General features: G+C 50.2%; 1 protein-coding gene across 4 annotated transcripts; it reads right to left on the bottom strand.

Annotated features, from left to right (window-relative positions):
• Nucleotides 1-659: 659 nt before the first annotated feature.
• On the bottom strand, nt 660-20275 carry PCID2 (PCI domain containing 2). Of its 4 annotated transcripts, none has more exons than XM_004273593.4 (14): nt 20147-20275; nt 14509-14598; nt 12338-12411; nt 11142-11207; nt 9998-10039; nt 9043-9097; nt 6467-6570; nt 5878-5953; nt 5236-5377; nt 3354-3454; nt 2333-2406; nt 2057-2182; nt 1215-1338; nt 660-947 (listed from the first exon to the last, which is right to left on the bottom strand). In XM_004273593.4, the coding sequence occupies exons 1-14, from the start codon at nt 20180-20182 to the stop codon at nt 858-860; spliced, it is 1200 nt and encodes a 399-aa protein (XP_004273641.1). In that variant the 5' UTR covers nt 20183-20275; the 3' UTR covers nt 660-857. The 4 variants fall into 4 exon arrangements, with proteins under 4 accessions (XP_004273641.1, XP_049557233.1, XP_033290898.1 ...); XM_049701276.1 differs by having other exon boundaries at nt 14509-14622; nt 20147-20265; XM_049701277.1 differs by lacking the exon at nt 660-947 and having other exon boundaries at nt 1251-1338; nt 3354-3425; nt 14509-14622; nt 20147-20265.
• Between the last annotated feature and the right edge of the window lie 226 nt (nt 20276-20501).

Raw genomic sequence — 20501 nt, 5'->3', positions numbered from 1 at the left:
GCGCGTCAGAGCCCTGGGATGACGCGCCTTCAGGGTGGGTCACTTGTGCAGCCCGGGAGAGCCCTGCAGATGCGCCACGTGGAGCAGAAGCCAGGAGCACACTGCACACTTCTGAGCCAACTGGGACAGTCGGTCTGGCAGCTGGAGCAGCTGACGCGGGGGAGGACAGATGGGAGGCCTCGGCGGGGGGGACGGGGGGGCGGGGTGTGTGTGTGTGTGTGTGTGTGTGTGTGTGTGTGTGTGTGTCTCCACGTCCCACAGTGGCTCTTCTCCGCGCAAAGGGCATGCGCCTTTGCAGCGATGAGCAACTACAGTCCGTGACGTTTCCTTCTTTAGTAAGTTCTGCACAGACAAAGGAGACGCGCACACTCTGAAAAAACAGCTATGACACCTGGGAAATTTAAATCAAAGTAAATTCAGCTTGTAAAAAGAAGCACTAAGTTAACCCAGCATTTTGATCACACAGAATGTTCAAATTTAACATAAAAAGACGTATCCCAGAAGATACGGTAGAGAAGACACCTTTTTGTATAAATTCAGATCACCTTTTTTACAGAAAGAGTTAAAAGATGCCTTCGTGAAGAACACTCATGAGAAGTAAACAGAAGCTGTCTCGGAGGCCGTGCCCCTAGCCTGAGTGTCACCAGCACCCCAGGGCCAGCGGAGACGGCTGTGCTTTCTGAGAAGGGGATGCCAGGCCTCTGTGAGGTGCATATCCGTCAGCCGTGATGGCAGAGACACTGAGGTCTCAGCCTCCCCCGGGAAAGACCCGAGAGACTCCAGCCGCGGAGGACGAGTTCTCGGCAGGATACGAACCAGGATGGCCCGACTCCCTGTCCCCGGGGCCGGGGGCGGGGTCAGCACACCGTGGACAGCGGGGGGAACGGGTTCTGCTTGCTGACAACCAGCTTCTGGTGCTGGTGCGAGATGTAGCCTTTAATGTGACCCTGTGGGAGAAGAGCAGAGGCGGCGTGTTTCTGGGCCTGGGTCTCGTCAAGCCTGCGGGGGTGAAGGACCTGACGCTGTGGCACAAGTATCCCCCCACCCAGTCACCGTGCAGTCAGCTCCCTGGGAGGACGAGTGAACACGCACAGGAGAGAACAGAGAAATACGTGCCGTGTGCATCCACCCCGCCCGCACAGAGCCCTCTGGGAACAAGGAAGACATCAGAGCTCCCAGTGAAGGCGGGGCCCGGGGGAGGCGCGGCCACACACCATGTAGATCAGGTTGGCCAGGATGCACTGGACCTCGGCGATGTCCACGTCCTCCACCTGCATGAACTTCAAGGCAACCAGGAACGCATCCAGAGACAGCTGGTGTGTCTTGAGTAACAGGTACCTGCAAGAGGGACAGAGCTCACGCTCATCAGGGACGGGATGTGAGGACGAAGTCAGCAGGAGAAACATCTGCTGAGAAACCTCTGTTCAAGAGGAACAAAGCATCTCCCACCCGCCAGATACACTTGAAAAATAAGAGCTTTTAATTCTGACTTTCCAATTTTAAAAAGCCACTAGTACAAATATACTTTACGTTTACTGACTATTTGCTTGAGTCTCAGATGCACGTGTTCTCGCATTTTAACATCCTTATAATCGAGAAGCACCTTACGATGGACAGTGTCTCAGGTGTGATGAACGGCGGTCCTTGCTAATTTTGATATATTCCTCGCAGCCAGAAAAAGTCTGACTTTAACTGAAGTTTAACTGAGATCCTGCTGGGACCAGGGCTCAGAGAAGAGTCAACTTCCAGACTGACACGGAAGAAAAGAACAACCTCCTGATGGACAGGGGTGGTGGGGAGGGTCAGCGGGTCACCAACGGAGGACATGGGCAACGGGTCCCACACTCTCCGGCACAATGGGAAATGCCTGGTTCTCAGGGCTGGCGCTAAAACGTCTGTTACAAGGTCTCCACCGCAACCTGAGTTGTTCCTCCCGCAAGGGCGGGCAGACCTCTGCTCCCCTCCCTGCGCAGCCGTAGCGCCCAGGCCCAGGGCAGTGTGCGGGCCGCGGAAGGCGGATTTTACCCCCGGAATGAAAAGGATGGACTCTGCTTACACTTTCTTAAAGAGGTTCCTGTAGGTGATAATCTTCAGCTTCTCGAGGATGAGGAAAATGCCGCACCGGATGAAGAAGGTCTCGTGCTTGGCCAGAGCCTCGTTCAGGAGGAGGAGGTTGCCTTCGCTGGGCGGCGGGACAGACGCACAGACACAGTCAGAACAACGTCCGGGACGAGAGTGCGTCGAAACGCCATTAGTTCTGTCACAACACGAGGACGTGTGTGCTGATTTCACCTTCTATGAGGTCTCAAATGGAAAAGGAAAAATACTCTACCTCACAGCTTTGGTCACCTCCGCAAACTGCATGAGATGGTACTTCCTCAGGAGCTCGACGGTTGGCATGTGACCCTAAGAGTAAATTTCCAGGGTAAGAACGCTTTCCCTTTTAACCAAATTGTCTGATAAAACTCTTGTCAAGGAAAAACTTGCAACCTGCGTTTCTTAGGCTTTCTTCCTAAGTCGCTGAACAAGAACTGAAAGCATCCTAGTCTACTGGGAAAAAAAAAAACCAATGCTGGTCTGGAAATCAGAAAACCTAGCCAAAACATGGTTTTGTCGTCAGTGACGTCTGACCTCGATCTCGACCTTCTCATTACTGTATCATAGGAGGCGGGTGACACCTGAAGCAATACTAGGCTACAATTTAGGAATTCAGAAACAGCTTCTAGAAGAACCAGCTGAAAAATCTAAAACTGGTTGTTCCCGTGAAGTCGGGTTAGCAGTGGGGAGGGAGGTGTGACACTGTCTCTTTCCCACTACAAGTCGCCCTGAACTAGGTAAGTATGTGTGTGTTGTTTTGATAATTTTAAAAAATTTTTAAATGGGAGGAAAGGAAGCCCTATCTATTACTTTGAGGATGTTTTAGTCAAATAACTTGCTAGCTATTTGTCATTTCTTTACAAATATCAAAAATAATTTTCAGTGACCAAGTAAGATACCTACAGACAGGCTGGAATGACCTTTTTCTTTCTTCGTTAACCCATTTCTATAAATTTACATTTTTAGGGGAAACAAAAATAATATGCACTTATTTTACTTGTCTTATATATGGTAAACTTTTGAGTTAGGGAACTTCAAGAGAAAGGAAACACAGGCAAGCCTTTCCAGAAGGATCTGGAAGTGCCAGTCACGGAAAGAGTAGTCTGGGTCACACCCAAGGCTCTTCCTCCTCAGTTTTGGGGTGCGCTCACGTGCAGCTCAGACTGTGACCCATCACATACCACTGGCCGCGCCGTAAGACACCTGCCCACTTCTCGTAGACAACAGGACCCGTGAGAGCTGCTGAGATCACTTACCAGGAGCATCTTCACAGGAAGGAGATAAATGAGGACCATCCTTTTGTTCTTCTGGCTCAAACGGTGGCAGTGCTCAAAAGCAAAGGACAGGTACTCCTCAGCTGCAGAGTCAGACACAGACATGGTCCCCACGGTCCCCACCCTGGGCCTGATGCTACCACCCCCCCTTACATGAAGGCCCGAAAGGCTTCAGGAACTGCAAATATCTACCGTCAATATTAACAAATTATTTCCTGCTGTGTTAGGTATTCAAAAATACCACTCAGTGCATATTCAGAGGAAAAGCACAGCAATACCTTCAGAGACCTCAGCTGAGAGTACAGGTGACCCCTGAACAAGGCAGTCCGAGCTGTGCGGGTCTACCTGTACACAGGTACTTGCAACGGTAAACACTACGTTACCACGTGGTCTGCGGCTGGCTGATCCATGGATGTGGAGGAACCGTGGGCACAGGGCTGACTGTGAGTCACACGGGGCTTAACCCCCTCGTTGTTCAGGGGTAAGCTGTAATTTAAAAGCTTCTCTTCTTGGACATCCCCCATGGCGCGGTGGTTAAGAATCCACCTGCCAACGCAGGGGACAGGGGTTCAAGCCCTGGTCCAGGAAGATCCCACGGAGCAACTCAGCCCGTGCGCCACAACTACTGAGCCTGCACTCTAGAGCCCGTGCTCCGCAACAAGAGAAGCCGCCACAATAAGAAGCCCGCGCACCACAGGGAAGAGTAGCCCCTGCTCGCTGCAGCTAGAGAAAGCTCGCGCACAGCAACGAAGACCCAACGTGGCCAAAAAATAAATAAATAGATAAATAAATTTATTTTAAAAAAGTAAAAAATAAAAACTTATCTTCTTATGCTTGATATTTAAAGGAAAAGAAAAAGATGGGGGAACTAACCAAGAAAAGCCCTCTTTCGAAGGCTGTAGATGTATAAAGATTTTGTGAAAGAAAATGAAAAGTTGGTCTACATGACCCTACAGAGTAAAAAAACAGAGCACTTATTATGAGAGAGCTGTTGTTGTTATTATTATTTGTAGTACACGGGCCTCTCACTGCTGTGGCCTCTCCCGCTGCGGAGCACAGGCTCCGGAGGCGCAGGCTCAGCGGCCATGGCTCACGGGCCCAGCCGCTCCGCGGCATGTGGGATCTTCCCGGACCAGGGCACGAACCTGCGTCCCCTGCATCGGCAGGCGGACTCCCAACCACTGCGCCACCAGGGAAGCCCGAGAGCTGTTATTTTTGTTATCGGAGCATCCATGGCCGTTGACACACGGAGAGGAGGTGCTCCTTACATCCGGTGTGTTGCCTGAAGTCACATGGCTTCACGTGCAAATAACTGTCAGAGAAGTGAGTTTAGAAAGTCTGGTCTGAGGACGAGAGAAGAATCATAAAGGACCACCACGTGCCAGCTACTCCAAAAGCTCAGAAGAAAAAACGTGGCTTCCCATTCTTGAGAAAGCTAGTGACACGAGCCACATAATGCGATTTCACGAGCGCAGCTCTGGCGCGGCACCGGTCCGCCACGCACGGCCACAAGCACCAAAGATGGCACCTGCGCAAAGGCTCGTCCACCGCGGCTGGAGCTGAGCTACGCGCCGCCCCATCTCCACGTCCTGGGCCAACGGGACCAGCAGAGGCCATAGGGAAACACCGACTGTAGCCTGCGCCGGAACACCGGTGCCCAGAAAAGGACATGCTGGCGCCCGTCTCAGAGACCTGGTGTGGAGCGAGGAACTTCACGTGGGACTTTCCCTTGTGGAACCAACTTAGTGTCAAAAATAAACACAGCTTGGATGCAGCCAACACCCACGGTCTACCTTCAGCAGTAACAGGAGGCAGTGACCACGTCCCCTGAACCCACCCCAGCTGCTCAGAAGAAGTGACACACCTTGCTTGAAGTCGCTGTCGAACATGGCCTTCCGCCCCACGTAGTACCTGTACGTCACCCTCTGCGCAGTGCTGTAGTCGTCCTTCAGGTTTGAGCTGTCGATGGCTCGGATGAGCGGTTTACACAAATGGAGCTTGTTGATCTATAACGAGTAACAATCTACCCTAAACAGTATTTTAAATAAATAGGCAGAACCAACATAAACTTCTGGTTACGAAGTACACGCCTCCTTGCGGTGGGATTCACATCATCAAAACCGAAGCCTTGACGCTAACACCGCACCACAGCTGCACAGCCCGACCACGCCCACCGCGGAGGGCCCACCCGCACAGGGCCCGGCTGGCGCCCCTCGCCTGGCCGTCCCCGCACCGACACTGGTGTGAGGCGCTGGAACCTCACTTGCCCTGGAGCCGAGCGCGCGCCTCGCCGGGCGGAGGCTAAAGAGGACACGGGCGTGAAGCGCTGACAGCAGCCCTCGCGCCGGGCAGCCCCTGGGCGCACACCAGCTCCCAGGATTATGTGCGCAGCCGGGGGCGAGCGGGGGGACCGCTTGCCCGGGAGGCTGGCTGGCAGCGAATAAAAGGGCTGTCTGGGAAGACAGGCGGAAAGCAGACCCAACAAAGAGACGCAGCGCTCTCTTACCTTAAAATAGATCTTGAATAACTGATTCACCAGAAATAGCATGCCCCACTTCTTGGAGTCCTCTATGCCCGCACGGCTACGGGGAGAACGGTTATGTTAACGCTGCCCGGAAGTAAAGATGTCACATGTCAACCGCAAACTCAGCTTCCGCAACAAATTAGCGTCTTTAGAGCCCCGCAGCTCGAGTCACGTGCACGGAAGACTACAACGCCACGAAAGAAGACGTCTTCTCTAACACCGTGGGTACTCGGGGGATACAGCGCCTTGCCACAGCGGACGAAAACCGCTCAGTTTGCAGCGATGTTGTGTAAAAGCTGACTGCGATAAAGCGCTTGGGGAAAAGGAAAAAGGACCTTCTCTTATTGTCACAGCCACCGAAACACGGCGACACAGAGGGACCTCGGAAAGCGTGAGACCCAGAGCGCAGGCCACGTGGGCCCAGAAGTGCTAAATGTGTGCGGCAGCATAAGAGGTGGTTCTGTTCTCTTATTTCCTTGTGAGACAGTGGACTATTTGAAGCAAAAGCTAACAGCGATCGTGGGGTCAAGGCCAGCGCCCAGCAGGGCGGGCAGGGCGGCGGGGCGCTCACGTGTCGCTGGCGCAGACGCGGAAGCAGCTCATCAACAGCTCGGCCGCCTTCTCCAGCATGTCCCCAACTTTGCTCTTCCCTTTCTTTACCAGCTGCTGATCTGCCTGATAGAAGATAAAAACCTTCACTTTTCATCTCCTCTAGACACCTCGGTTAAACAGAAGATCACGGCACAGCTAGAAGCAAAAACGCACAGCGGAGGGTCGTCCCCAAAGGTTCTGGCGAGACCATCTAGCCTGTGCTACTACGTTTACAAAACGGAAGCGTCCACAGCGTGTTCCAGCTCTTCCACAAATCAAATCGCTCTTCAACCAATTCAAGCCAGTAAGTCGGTCACGGACTCCCTGAGCCTGCGCGACCTGTGCCACGCGCTGCTAACTAGCCTTTTCTTACTTGGCCGCGAAGCCCCATCTCCCACGCGCGTGACGTTTGCATGGACGGTGCAGAGGACGGCAATGGACAGGACCGGCGCCTGCCCGGCGGCCCCAACCGAACTTGCAGCCACTCTGTCCTGAACCTCGCGCACCTGCGTCCTCCCATCAACCAACCAATACAGCTAACTTCACTTCAGAGGGTCAGTGAGGATGCAGTAAATATTAACACTATTAGTAAGTCTTAGGCCTTGAATACATGTATTTTTAGCGTTCTTTGCGATGAAGCGGGAAGTCCGCCTACAGCACGTCTGTTTTTCAGGAAAAGCACTGGGGCCACTGTTGAGGCCTCAAGCTGGACCGTGGAACAAACAACCTCAAAGCCTGGCCAGCCGGCATGGGCCACTGGCCGGCGCGGGGCTCTGGAAAGTGAATGAAGTGAGCCTGCCACTCCCAGGCAGACACTGGCTGTTATCTGCTGCCGATGACATCTGCACTTTCAAGAAGAACTTAGAACTCTGGGAAACTTGTACTGACCACCAAGAGCCGGCGGCTTTCCATTGCTTCACGGCTTCTCTGAGGAGGTCACTGGAGATATTAACAAATGTAGAGCTTTCCCGGTTTTTGTTTTTTCACGTAATGAAATACGTCACATTTGGAACGTCTGGGTAACTCAGTGAACCAGAACTCTCCAAATGATCAATGTACAACGTTACAAAATCCTACAGGGGTGAAAGGTCCATGCAGCATGCAGGACACACCAGTGGGTTCAGATGTAGCAGGAAACGGCACTGCTAAGCTTCAGAGCCCACACTGTAATGAACCTTAGGAACTGCTCTTGTAGTTTTAAAAGGTGTAGCTCAGAGAAGGGCATCTACGATCACCTGAAAAGGCTCCTAGAACAGTCCTCCCACTTCCATGTACATCTACGTGAGGCCACACTTCTTCATACATTCAACCAAAACGAGGTACTGCCAAGAGTGACAGAAGCAGACCTAAGAATCTGAGCGGCTTCCGCTGAGCCATACATTAACGAGATCAAAACGGATAAAAATGCCACTTTTTTGTACGTTTTGTTCACTTTGAATATATATATTTTTTTAATTTAGAAAGTCAATTATGTTACCACATAAAAGGTTTATTATTTTAGGTGAACAATATTAAAAATTTCCCCAGTTAAAATTTCTAACACAGTAAGTACTGATATAGCCCACATGAACAGAAGCTTCTGGGGGTCCTCAATAATTTCTATGTAAGTTATTATATTTTTCGCTCTCAAATTTCCACTTGGTGCTGCTTTATATCGTGCATTTCTTTGCTGAGATGTCTCCACCCGCTTCAAGCGCGTTCGCACCTGCTCCCAGGGTTTTATGGCGGCGGGGGTGGAATCCCCACCCCATCCTCGGTGTCGGGTGCTTGCTGACTATCTCCCCCATTCAGAGTCTCAAAGGCCAAGAGTCCCGATTCCTGGTATGACAAGGGACTCTCGATTATATCCTGGATGCCCGGGGTGTCATAAGACTGTGGCTCTCCTTGTTTCAGCCAGGCCTGCGCTCACACCAGCCACCCACCGTGGACAGGGCTGGGCCTGCAGGCCAGGGCGGAGGCAGCTGGGATGCTCCCCGCCCAGAGGTGGGATGCAGGGGAGGGAGCCGCGTCGTCTCTGCCTACTGTCAGTGTCCCCGGGTGCCGGACGGAACCAGGACGCCCAGGAGATGAGAAGGAAACAAACGCGGGGAACTCGCTGCTCTGCCCCTTCTTCTCTCCACCTCTCAGAGCCACGCTGGCCTTAAAACTCCCAGCAGGAGGGAGAGAAGCACGCGCCTACTGTGTCCTGTGCAGAACCAGACGTTATAGATGGTTTTTAAAACTGTAAAGGGGTGTCTGTCAGGACCAAAAAGTTAAGAACTGCTGCTCCCAAAATGGCTATGCTGACCCCAAGGGGAAATGGACTCATGAAATCCTCCTTGTTCCAGAGAACCCTGAGCACTCCCTGAAGCTACACTAGGGACGGAACGGGGTGCATCTCCACAGCTGGGAGAGCACAGGCCCTCACGCGCGAGCCAAGCCACCCCCGTGCTCTCTCCACACCACATTCACCAACCCAACGTGTTCCTCAAAATTTGTGGAACGATGATATGAAATTAAGCAACAGATAGAGAATGAGTTTGGGTTTAAAAGCACAGTGACAGAAACTGAACTTACGTTATTGGCAAATATTCGAAGGTCAAGTGCCACTGCATACATGACAGGCAGAGCCCTATGGGGCAAAAACAAGCACGTCTGAAGACGCTCTGAGGCCAGAGGTTCCATTGCCAGAGGCGGGGAGGCCAGGGCTACCATCCAGAAAGGGGGTCACCAGCCCACGCCCAGGGGCTGCTATGCTTTCCCTCACCCTCCTCCCGGGCAGGTGGCAGCCCCTCCCCATCTGCACGAGTCCCGGGGAGTCGAGGGGCTCAGCCCTGGCAGCACCCTCCTCCTACGCTGGGACAGGAAGTCTCCTTCCTCTCAGCCCCTACCACCAGCCAACAGCTCCATTAAAACAAGACGTGGTTCACAACGATCTCCTAACAGGGCCCAAGGTATGCAACAGACCAACGTCACAAAACGACTTTTCAAAATCTAGCTGGCAGTGTTAATTTTATGTGTAAGAGAGATCTTCACTTTAAAAGGGTTTTGTTTTCTTTTTTTTTCAGTAAAAGGTATTTGCAAGCCTTCAGTTATCTTAGTATAAACAGAATTTCAGTATTTACCCAGATTTTTAATAAATCATAAAATAGCTTACCAAGGAATTTAAAATAACCCAGTTACTATGTATTCCATCATCCCAAATGAACTGTAACTGATCTACATCTTTTATCCAAGTTTAAAACCCAAAGTAAGTTCAAAATTGACAATTAAAGGGAAATTGACAATATTAATAAATATTTGGGGGCATGGAATGGCTGAAATACTTCATATTTACAGAAAAACACTGCAAATAATCTGGCTGACCTGCCATTTAAGTTTACACTGACTATTAAAACTCCATTATCTGTGTTGATATTATCACGTCAACACACAACATTAAATACCAACACCGAAAACACAATTAAAACTTCTGCTTTTAAAAAAGAAAAAAGCCATTTGCTAATTTCCAGCTGTTTCTGTTTGTACTTACCAGTTTTCTTCTTTGTGGGCCTGAAATGCCCGTAGGAATGATGTAGTATATTAAGGAAGGTCCGACAGAAAAAGTTCAAGTCATGCTACAATTGAAAGACTAAAGAACAACAAGGGTTCTAAACTGTAAGGGCTATAGCTCACCACTTAAAAGATTATGTATCACAGCAGCAGGTTCTTGAAGGGAAAAAATACATGAGCCCACATTACAAACATCTGAGTATCATTAGGTATACGTAAATACATTTATTTCAGACATACTTTCCCCAAAGTAAGAAAAAGGCTGTTATAAGATTTTTAAAACTGGCTTATTTGGCTTCTCTGAGCTCAGATGATCACAACTTATATATAATGTGCTTTAGAATCTGTGGTATAAAGTGTATTTCACTGATTACAGAATTCTTGAATTCAGAGGAGACTTGGCTGGTCAGTAACCAATTCTCTTCCGTGTATACTAAGCAAGATGGTTAAAAAATTAGCAGCTAAAGGGAATTCCCTGGAGGTCCGGTGGTTAGGACTCAGCACCTTCACTGCCAGGTTCCACAAGCTGTGCGGCTTGGCCGAAAAAAAAAAAAAAGCCACTAAAGTCTGGAGATACATATAAACAGTAGCAGAACACTCACTGACCAGGGCCTTAGCCGTAAGATAGCACTTCAGTGACTTAAATCAGCATTGGCTGGATTAAGGCCCTCAGTGACCACAATTCAATGATGCTGTGTGCTGCGTCCACTCTTCCATCTGTGCCCGGATCTGGAAGTTCTTCTATTTCTCCAAGGGGACTAACCCATCCCTGTAACTATACTGAATGATGGAAAGGCAACAAAGTATTATTCTTCACAACAGAAATAAATAAAATCCTTAATCATAACCAGTGTTCCTCCCCACCATGTAGGTGACTGGACACAGTCTGAAGGCCATGCTAAAATCCTTAATCATAACCAGTGTTCTTCCTACCACGTAGGTGGCTGGACGCAGTCTGAAGGCCAGGCTACATTTAAGAACCTGAGTGGAAGGGCTAAGTGAGCTTCTCCTGCTTTCTAACTAAAGGCGGGACTAAAACTGGCCTGACGTTTCAGGATCTTAGCCCCCAAGTAACCCGCTGTACCTGTTAGACACTGAACAGTAACACCCACGACAAAAGATATTGGACAATGACGGTCTGGCACTTGTACGCCTCTATGAAGTCGTGGTTCCCCACCGCGTACGTGCACCTGGAAAGGAAGTGGTGGGCACTGAGGGCGGAGGGGCAGCAAGCGCGCGCACTCGCTGAGAGCCGGCACGGACCACGCGGACCGCACTGCTCGCTCCCAGCAAAAACGCCCTGCTCTCAACTGACCCAGCAGATTACAAGGAGGCTCACGAGAGACCACCGGGTACAGGAGGAAATCCCACGCTACATGCTGGGCCTGTTCTTTCAAGTCCCAGAAGGAGAAGCCCAGCTGCAGAGGTTCCACTAACAACACGCAAATGGCCCTTCTCGGGCATCAATGGGCAAGGACACTCTACCCAGACGCCCGGCTGGCAGTGTCACTACCAGTCAGTCCGTCCCCAAACCTGGCGCCTCGTCGCATGCTGCACAGAGCTAGGAAGTTGCTACAAGAAACACAGTGGCACTCCAACTTTTCCAGAGATCTCAGGGGCCCCGCAGGTCTGCCCCACCCTGCCCCCACACCCCAGCCTGCTCAGGACGCCGGAGAAGAGGGCAGGCAGGAGGACAACCAAATCCCACACACTGTAACACCTGGAGCTTGCCCGAATCGAGGCTTTAGAGGTGAAAACAGTAGACATGACATGTGAATAAAAAGCAGAATTTCAACTGCTCTGCTCTGCTCCAGTTTCTTCCCCAGTAAGGCCAAAAGGTTAAAAACTGGGCGTTTCCATGAAAAACGCAAGTCAATAGTGGGCGCCACAGCCTGCTGCACAAAAGACCAATGCAGCCAGTAGGACGGATACCAAATGCTTTTCAGAGCGTTACACAGAAGACACATACACACACAAGAGACCGCTACGCGACCAGTAGGACGGATACCAAATGCTTTTCAGAGCATTACACAGAAGACACACACACATCCACGATTACCATTTCATGTTAACTTTTCAAAACATACGTGGTCCCTGAATAAAACATTTATTAAAATTCAAAAGTATTTCATTTTTTTAAAAGTATTTTAAACTTCACAAGATTTTCATAGGTGTTACCAAAGTGAAATTACAAACACACTTTTCTACTTTTTCAAAGGAAATTTTTCACTGCTTCAAGCATAAAATGTTAAATAAAACCCCTAGAGTCAGTTCAGCAATTTTCAGATTTGCTTGTTTTTCTTCCTCACTCATGGATTACCTTAAATGAGCTGCAAACATTTCGTCATAAGGGGGTTCCAAAACTTGTTGACACTTCTCTTCTGGAGAGGCCATCTAAATGATCATAAGAAAAATAGTAAAAATAAAATTAACTGGGACAGAAAGAATGCAACATGTAGGAAGAGATTTAGACAAACCTTTGTTTCAAAAGAATTTACACTTTACAGCTGACAGTAACTCTTCACACTTTAGCACTTCAAAAAAAAAGGTTCATTTCTTCCACACATATTTATCAAGCACAACCTACGTACAGGGCAGGAGATGAACACAATTTGCTTTGTCTACCACAGGCCAGGAAATACTCTAGGCATGTTCATGTACCTCTTAATCTATTTATTAAGCAGCTACTATGTGCCTCGTGTGAGGTCGAAGGAGCTGGAGACAGTGCCTGGGGGCAAGGGGGTCGGGCGGCCAGCAATCGCTCCTGCCCACTTCCTGCTGACAGGACTGCCCACTCGGGGTCCTGGGAGACAGCAGACATTCACCTCGAACTTGCCCTCGCCTCCCAGTGGCCAAATTCTGGATAACACAAGCATCGCAGTGGATTATGCAGTGCACTGAATTTAAAAGAAAGGGACTCAGTGAATCCACACTGATACAGCTCTATAAATGAGAGAGCGAGAATGACAGCATGGGAAAGATCACCACCCCACAGTCCCTGACGAAACAACCAGGCAGACAACGGGCCCAGCGAGGCAGCTGTCACGTGGAAGGACGTGGAGTTTTGGAGCGAAGGAATCAGCCTCAGGTCACAAATGGGCGAGCATACGTGTATCAGGGACAACCTGCCAGCAAGCTGAACCCGAGTCCCATCAGGACCCCGAGCACTTTATTTTTTTTAAATTTAATTTAATTTAATTTAATTTTATCTATCTATCTATCTATCTTTGGCTGCGTTGGGTCTTCGTTGCTGCACGCAGGCTTTCTCTAGTTGCAGCGAGTGGGGGCTACTCTTTGTTGCGGCACGTGGGCTTCTCATTGCAGTGGCTTCTCTTGTTGCGGAGCACGGGCTCTAGGCATGTGGGCTTCAGTAGTTGTGGCACACGGGCTCTAGGGCACAGGCTCAGTAGTTGTGGCGCACGGGCTTCATTGCTCCGCGGCATGTGGGATCTTCCCGGACCAGGGCTCGAACCCGTGTCCCCTGCATTGGCAGGCGGACTCTTAACCACTGCGCCACCAGGGAAGCCCAGGGCACTTTCTTTCGAAAGAAAAATTTAGGTCCCTGATAGGACACTCCGACACCGTGACGGCCATCAGCGAGGAAGTGGGCATTACAAAATATCAACAATATATTCCACAGAAGCTATTGCTTGGAGAGCATTTATCATCTGAATCAAGAACGCTTATAGTTCAGGGCTTCCCTGGTGGCGCAGTGGTTGAGAATCTGCCTGCTAATGCAGGGGACACGGGTTCGAGCCCTGGTCCGGGAAGATCCCACATGCCACGGAGCAACTAGGCCCGTGAGCCACAACTACTGAGCCTGCGCTCCTCAACAAGAGAGGCCGTGACAGTGAGAGGCCCGCGCACCGCGATGAAGAGTGGCCCCCGCTCGCCGCAACTGGAGAAAGCCCCCGCACAGAAACAAAGACCCAACACAGCCAAAAATAAATAAATTAATTAATTAATTAAAAAAAAAAAGAAGAATGCTTATATTTAGAGCAGGGGCTGGCAGATGCTCACGTAAACGGCCAGCCAGGAAATGCTGCAGGCTCTGCAAGGCCCACGTGCCTCTGCGGCAGCCAGCGCGCAACGCAAGCGGCCGCGCGCCAACAAAACCGCACTGGCAGCAACAGGACACGGTTTTGGGCTCCAGGGAGAGCCAGGCCTGGGCAGAGCCCGAGCCCCACTGCCTGTCCGCTGGATGACCTTGGATGACCTGGCCCCGCTACTGCACTTCTCTGAACCCCAGAAAGTCGTGTGGGAATTAAATGCAGGAAAACGAGCACAGATCTCAGGACAGACTCTGAGACACGGTGCTCAATTAATGCTCAATAAATGAATTGGAATTAGATAAATCGTGAAGGAACTTGGCAATTTTCAAACAAGAGTGGCAATATTAGTTTCCTTCCTACTCAAAGTCTAAACTTTTCTTAGGAAGGTGGTGACCCTGTAACCCTCTCAGACACCTGTGTGCGTGGTCCCACCACCTACCTGAAGCCGTGGGTTGGCAACATGAGGGTGCTTGAAAGACACCAGCTCTGCAAGGGATGACCCGTCTCTGGTGTCAATTGCTTCATAGACCTGAAGCGTTTGGAAAGAGAAGAGCTAAGTGGAAAATAAAACACTCTGTCCTAGTGGAACCTAGACAGCACATTGCACACCCCTACACTTCACTTTCCCTACTTTGAAAGGAGTCAAAATATAACAATCAGTACTCTCCTTAGCCAGCAGATAATCACTGCATTTGAAAATGAGACATCCTGGAGGCGAACAGGTGACTTACCGCTAAAAACCACGAAAAAGCAGAATAAGCCATCAGTTTATTATCTGCTTATTAATGAAGGTGAAGTAGTCAATTTTACTCAGTCATACTAAGAAACATTTGAAAATCCACTTATACAGCTTACGAAAAAGAAAAAAGATCTTGAAAATCGCATATGTCCAAAATTCAAAGCACTTCCACTCAACCTAAATTTAAAATAAAAATGGGAAGGCAATGACCAAATAAATGTCACAGTCACACAATAGGATGCCTGGGTGTTGTGAAAGAGAATCAAATAGATCTACTTGTAATAACATGGAAAAGTGTCCACAACATACTTACTGTTAATTCCAAAAAAATTAGTTGCAGAAAAACTGTGTAACTTGATCTTGGAGAAAAAGAAAAACTAATTATTGATATGACGTGTAAGCACAGGAAGAAATGCGGGGCCCCAGGCCGCACCAGCTGACCCCTGGCCAGTGGAGTGGGAGCCAGGGGGGTCGAGGAGACTTTTATTTTATATATTTCTATACTGGAGGCCTGCGTTACAGCAGAAATTTTGTAATTAGAAAACCAAATGATATTTTAAACTTATATTTAGCAAAAAATGACATAAAAATCCTAACCACATAAGTGAAGACAAAGCCAAGCGTAAAGCTGCACGAACTACAGCATCATTTACCCACAGAAAGTCAGGTGTGGAAAATACATGCAGGGGCGACACAAGAGGACACACGAATGCACACCCACGAGGGGTGCTCACATCACCGCCCACCAGCAGGGTTAACACTGAAAGGCCAACCACCCTGAGCGCTGCTGAGAACACAAAGCAACTGGAACCCCAGCCACCGCTGGTGGGAGGGTGAAGGGGTGCAGCTGCCTGCGGAAACGGCGAGGCATGTGACCCTCCCACCCGGTGACCCGACGGCCAGGAGGCATGGAGGCCCATGCGGCCTGGACACCTCCAGGACCCAGCTCCTCGTCGGTTGCACACTCAGCATCGACTGGGAAAGTTTCACCAGTGAAATTCTGTGAATTCTAAGGCAATTCACAAAATAAAGAATTTGCCACTTGACTACTCAACAAACTACATATGCACTTACATTCTGAGCCAGCAATCCCACTTCTGGGGATTTACCTTACAACAAGGAACAAGATATTCGTGCAGGCTTACTTGCTGATGTATTATAATGAGTCATCACAAAATACACAAAATCAGTGCCCCTGCCTCCGAGAAGCTGATATAGCCCACGACCTTCCCGTCACAGGGGGTGTGACGGAAAACAGGAGGCTGGCGACAGACTATGGGCAAGTCTGAAAGTACCGATGCACTGCTCAGCAGACACTAGAATCGCAAACAGGCCAGTCACCCGCTCCGGTCACTGTTAATGTGTCACGCCCCAGAACCTTCGGCCCTTTCACTTAACACCCGCACTGGACCCTGCAGCCGGACCCCAGGTCAGCCTGTTGAGCGGTCCCTGTGGGCCTGGACCAGGGACTGCAGACCTCACCAAGTGAAGATCACTAGCTCTGCGCGCTCCCAGGGGGCAATTCTCTTCCCAGGATGCTGCTGGCCACCGTGCACTCTCCAGGTTCCGAGCTGGTCCACAGGGGGGATCATCTACTCACGAACTCATGATTCCTTAAAAATACATTTTCTAGCTCCAGCCACTGAAAAGGCATAGAATTAATGGCTCCCCAGTAGCAATGGGCACACCTAGCACTCAGGTTTGTTTTCTAAATTCTATTCCCCACTAAAAGGAACCAGAGCTCCCTGGGGAAAGGGCAAATCCAGCACTGGGACAGGGAAAGAACTAGGCGAGCCTAGAGTATATATTATTGTGCCAGAAAGCAAGGCCAGGCTCAAAAAAGGACAGAGACGTGTCAAAGAGCCACAGAACGGGGACATACGTATAATGGATTCACTTCGTTATAAAGCAGAAACTAACCCACAATTGTAAAGCAATTATACTCCAATAAAGATGTTTAAAAAAAAAAGCCACAGAAACCAGTTTGAATGGACTCTCAGTGGTCAAATCTGGGACAATTTGAGCTTCAAAAAGAATAATAACATTCTCACTATTGGTCCTGGATTATAACTAGGTATTAAAAGTAATCTATAATGATACTTCCAAAAAGAGGGGCATAGAGGAAAGCATTGTTTAACTGATGAAATACTAGCTAGTAAATGTAGAAAGAACAATAGGAAATCACCACTTGGCAACCACTAACGTAATAACGTAATAACTGACTTGGGAAAACCATTTTGTGAGAGGGTGTAGAGAACAGGACGCTCAGTGGTTTTCAGGGTCCGTCCAACAGCCTACAGGTTCATCGCAATGCAAAAAGGTACCTCAACAGTGGAGTGATCTGATGGGCAGACGCCTCTCTAACCAAGTGATGCCGTCAGCATCCCCAGCGCTGGGAGAGGCCACGGGAAAGCCACACTAGCCGACTGAAGCCGCATCTAATCCCAGGAACAGCCACATAAAGGCAGCTGGTGAGGCATGTACACGTGTGGCCATGGGCCTGGACATGTAAACAAGGTCACGGGTCATAAAAGCCCCCTTCCCCAAGAGGCAAGAGGACTCTTCTAGAAGACTAAAGGGCAAAGCACCCCAATGCCATGTGATCTGACTGGACCCTGGGTTTCAAAAAAGAGGTTCCAAAGAAGATTGGGGGTGGGGGGTGGGGATTAAACTATGGCTTCTACATTGGAAAATACTGATGTTCACGCTGATGTTCAGTTTCTCGGATGCACCAAAGGCGCTGCAGTTACACAGCGGACTGCCTGGGTCTCAGGCGCACGCTCAGGAAGGTGAAGGCCACGGGATCGCCGGGAAGAAGCGCACGGGCCCGGAGGGAAGGACGGGTGAGCATGGTGGGTACACGCCCGGGTGAGAGGTACACACCTCTCCATTCTATGCTTTCAACTTTTCTGTAGGTTTGAAATTTTTCAGGAAAAAAGCTGGAGGAAAAAAATTTTAATGTAGACACAGCTTTTAAAAAGTAACCTGCCGTGTGAAATAAGAGTTTGTGTAACGGACAAAAGAATGAAATAAAACACACTAAAAAAAATAATACCAGCCCTCAGAGAGATACTAGAAGTGACGGAGAGATCCACCTCGGGAAGAAGCATGCAAACTGATCTATTTCTAAGGAGAACAACAAATCTTTAAAGTAAAATACATGGGGAAATGTAAGGTAAATTAATTCAAAAAGAAACCTAATGGAATGCCTGCGAAAACTCGCGTGCTGAGCGGAAAGCGGGTGTTGCCGCGGGCCGGTTGGTGAGAGACAGCCCTCCTGGGCCCTCGTGCTGGGGGTCCCACACTACAAGACTCGGACCACTGGCTCTTTCACTAGGGCCGTTACTCAGGGCTGTTCATGTGACGAGTTACCTTGAGAAATGAGATAATGTCTCCCCCATCCCAACCCTAGACAAAAACCAGACTTGCTTACTGCCTGCTAGACCAGGTAGATTCCCCAGGTTCTGTCTCTCTCAGGTACATGTGCAGCCACCCTTCTGGGCCTGTCACACCGTCTGTGGGACTTCGGGCCCAGGGAGCCACACAGAGTAACAAGGTCCCTGGTCTCTGACCCAGGAACCGCATGTGTTCTGCCAGCATCCAAGAAGCTAACAAGACACCTCATGGGCTACTGAGGGTAAAATCAAATCCCACACCCAACAGCTAATGGAAGTTATCACAGGGACCACAGGAAATGAACGACAGGCGACTTGTCCACAGGTGACTGCTGGCCGAGGATGCTGCAAAGGTGAGAAATAAGTCCAAGCTGACAGGGTCACTGAGATTCAAGCAACAATAAACTTTGGAAGCTGAGGAATAGGCAGGTTCTGACTCGGACAGGAAATGGCTGAAGCTTGGGCTGGCAGAGGTAGTGAGCTTGGTGTCACAGCACGGATTCTGGGGCCAGGACTCCCAGTCTGAATGTGCCACTTACTAGCCCAGTGACCTTGGAAAGTCACTTAACATCCTCTGTAAAATGGGGCTTGCAATGGACCAACCTCCTAGGAAAACAGTGACGATGATGAGCTGCCGTGTACCACAGCGCCTGGTTCTCGGTAAGCCTTCACCAAGCACCCATCATGCCTGTTCTTCTCAGCCACCCCGCTGTTCCGTGGGGTGGAACAGAGAAGACAGACAATTAAAGGAGATTCTCAGAGTGCTCCTCTGGGAACGCAGGGAACAGGACCGAGCGGTAGTCTGGAGAAACAGAGGCATAGGAAACTGAGACAGACAGACCAGCACGAGTTCTAACTCACTGCTCACTAGAACGTGGAGGTCCGATCACTGGTATATCACTCGGCCTCACACCCCTCCACCTGCCTGCATCTATCCAGCCCACAAACTGTACGGCACACTGCGTGGCTCAGACACTGTTCAAGGCACACATGGTGCCCCTCCCCCCAAACCCTGGGATTAGGTGTGGGCAAGAAAACTGTAAGAGACTTAGAAATATACAAAAGATACAAGTACATAGAAGATAAAAGTTATAAGAAAGCATAAAATTCTGGAGAGACTCTATATTCGCATTGGTTCTCAAATGTCTACGTACTTGTTCAACTTTAAATAAAAACTGATATTGAAAAATGTTAACTCTGCAAAGATAAGGCCAAGGTGGACTTATCCTTTAAGTTAAGATTAAAGCATGCATCTGTTTTTTCATGATTCCCGTTTTAACCAACTTTCTCAACTAACCAAACAACTAATGGTTCCAATCCTGTTAGACTATATTCAACTGCCAACTAGATATCTTGGCCTGCTTGTCAACAGACACCTCCAACTTGACACGTCCAAGACTACATTTGTCTTTCCCTCTAAATCTGTCCTGCTCATCTGTTGCCCAACTAGAAACCTAGGAATCGTTCTTGCCTCCTCCCCGTTCCCCAGCCGCACATCCTCATTCAGCAAAGCCCTGGTGAAGTCCCCTTCATAAATTCTAAAAAGCCCACTCGCCCTTTCCTTATCCCTATTACCACGGTTCTAGTTCTGCGAATTAGCACAGCTCAGAGGAAAGACTACAAGCCTTGAATCCATAAATACCTATGTTTGCGCTGTGCTGCTGCGTTCACAGGCTGTATGGACAAAACCCTGAGAGCCACACTTCCCAAAGGATGTAAGCAGCGGATCGCTAACACAGACCGGCTCGCAGCCGTACCACTTGCTCTGTCCCCCCGTTACTTCCACCACTTTGTCCCCCCTCCCCACACGCCCCTAAACTGAGAGCGCGGCCAGGGGCTCCAGCGCAGCTGGTGGACAGACTCGCCCGGGATCCAGCTCTGGCCCGCAGGCCAAGACAGCGGGAGGACAGCTGGCAGGATGCCCGTTGGCCGAGGAAAGTTACCTGCTGCAGGTACTGGTTGATGGTGATGTGCGCCATGGCCGCTACCGCCGCCGCCCCGCGGAGCTGCGCGCCCCGTCGCCGCCGTCGCGTCACTTCCGGGCCGCGGTCCGGTCCCGGCCCCGCGCCGCCGGCCCCGCCTTCCGCGCACGTTGGTTCCGGAGGCAGCGTGTGCGCGGGAGTGCGAGCCCCGGGCCGGTATGGCGGCGCGCCCGGGCTGAGGAAGGTCGGGGGCTGCGCTGCGACTCCCTGCCTCCCACACGAGGCCGCCTAGTCGGCGCCCCGGTGCCCGGGCCTTTCGGGCCCTCGGCTGTTGCGGGTTCCACACGGACCGCGGCGGACGCGGACTGCGGCGCCC

This window comes from Orcinus orca, chromosome 18, assembly GCF_937001465.1.
Source record: "Orcinus orca chromosome 18, mOrcOrc1.1, whole genome shotgun sequence".
Classification (NCBI taxonomy): domain Eukaryota; kingdom Metazoa; phylum Chordata; class Mammalia; order Artiodactyla; family Delphinidae; genus Orcinus; species Orcinus orca.
The sequence above is the reverse complement of the archived record's forward strand: the minus strand, read 5'-3'. Positions and strand labels throughout refer to the sequence as shown.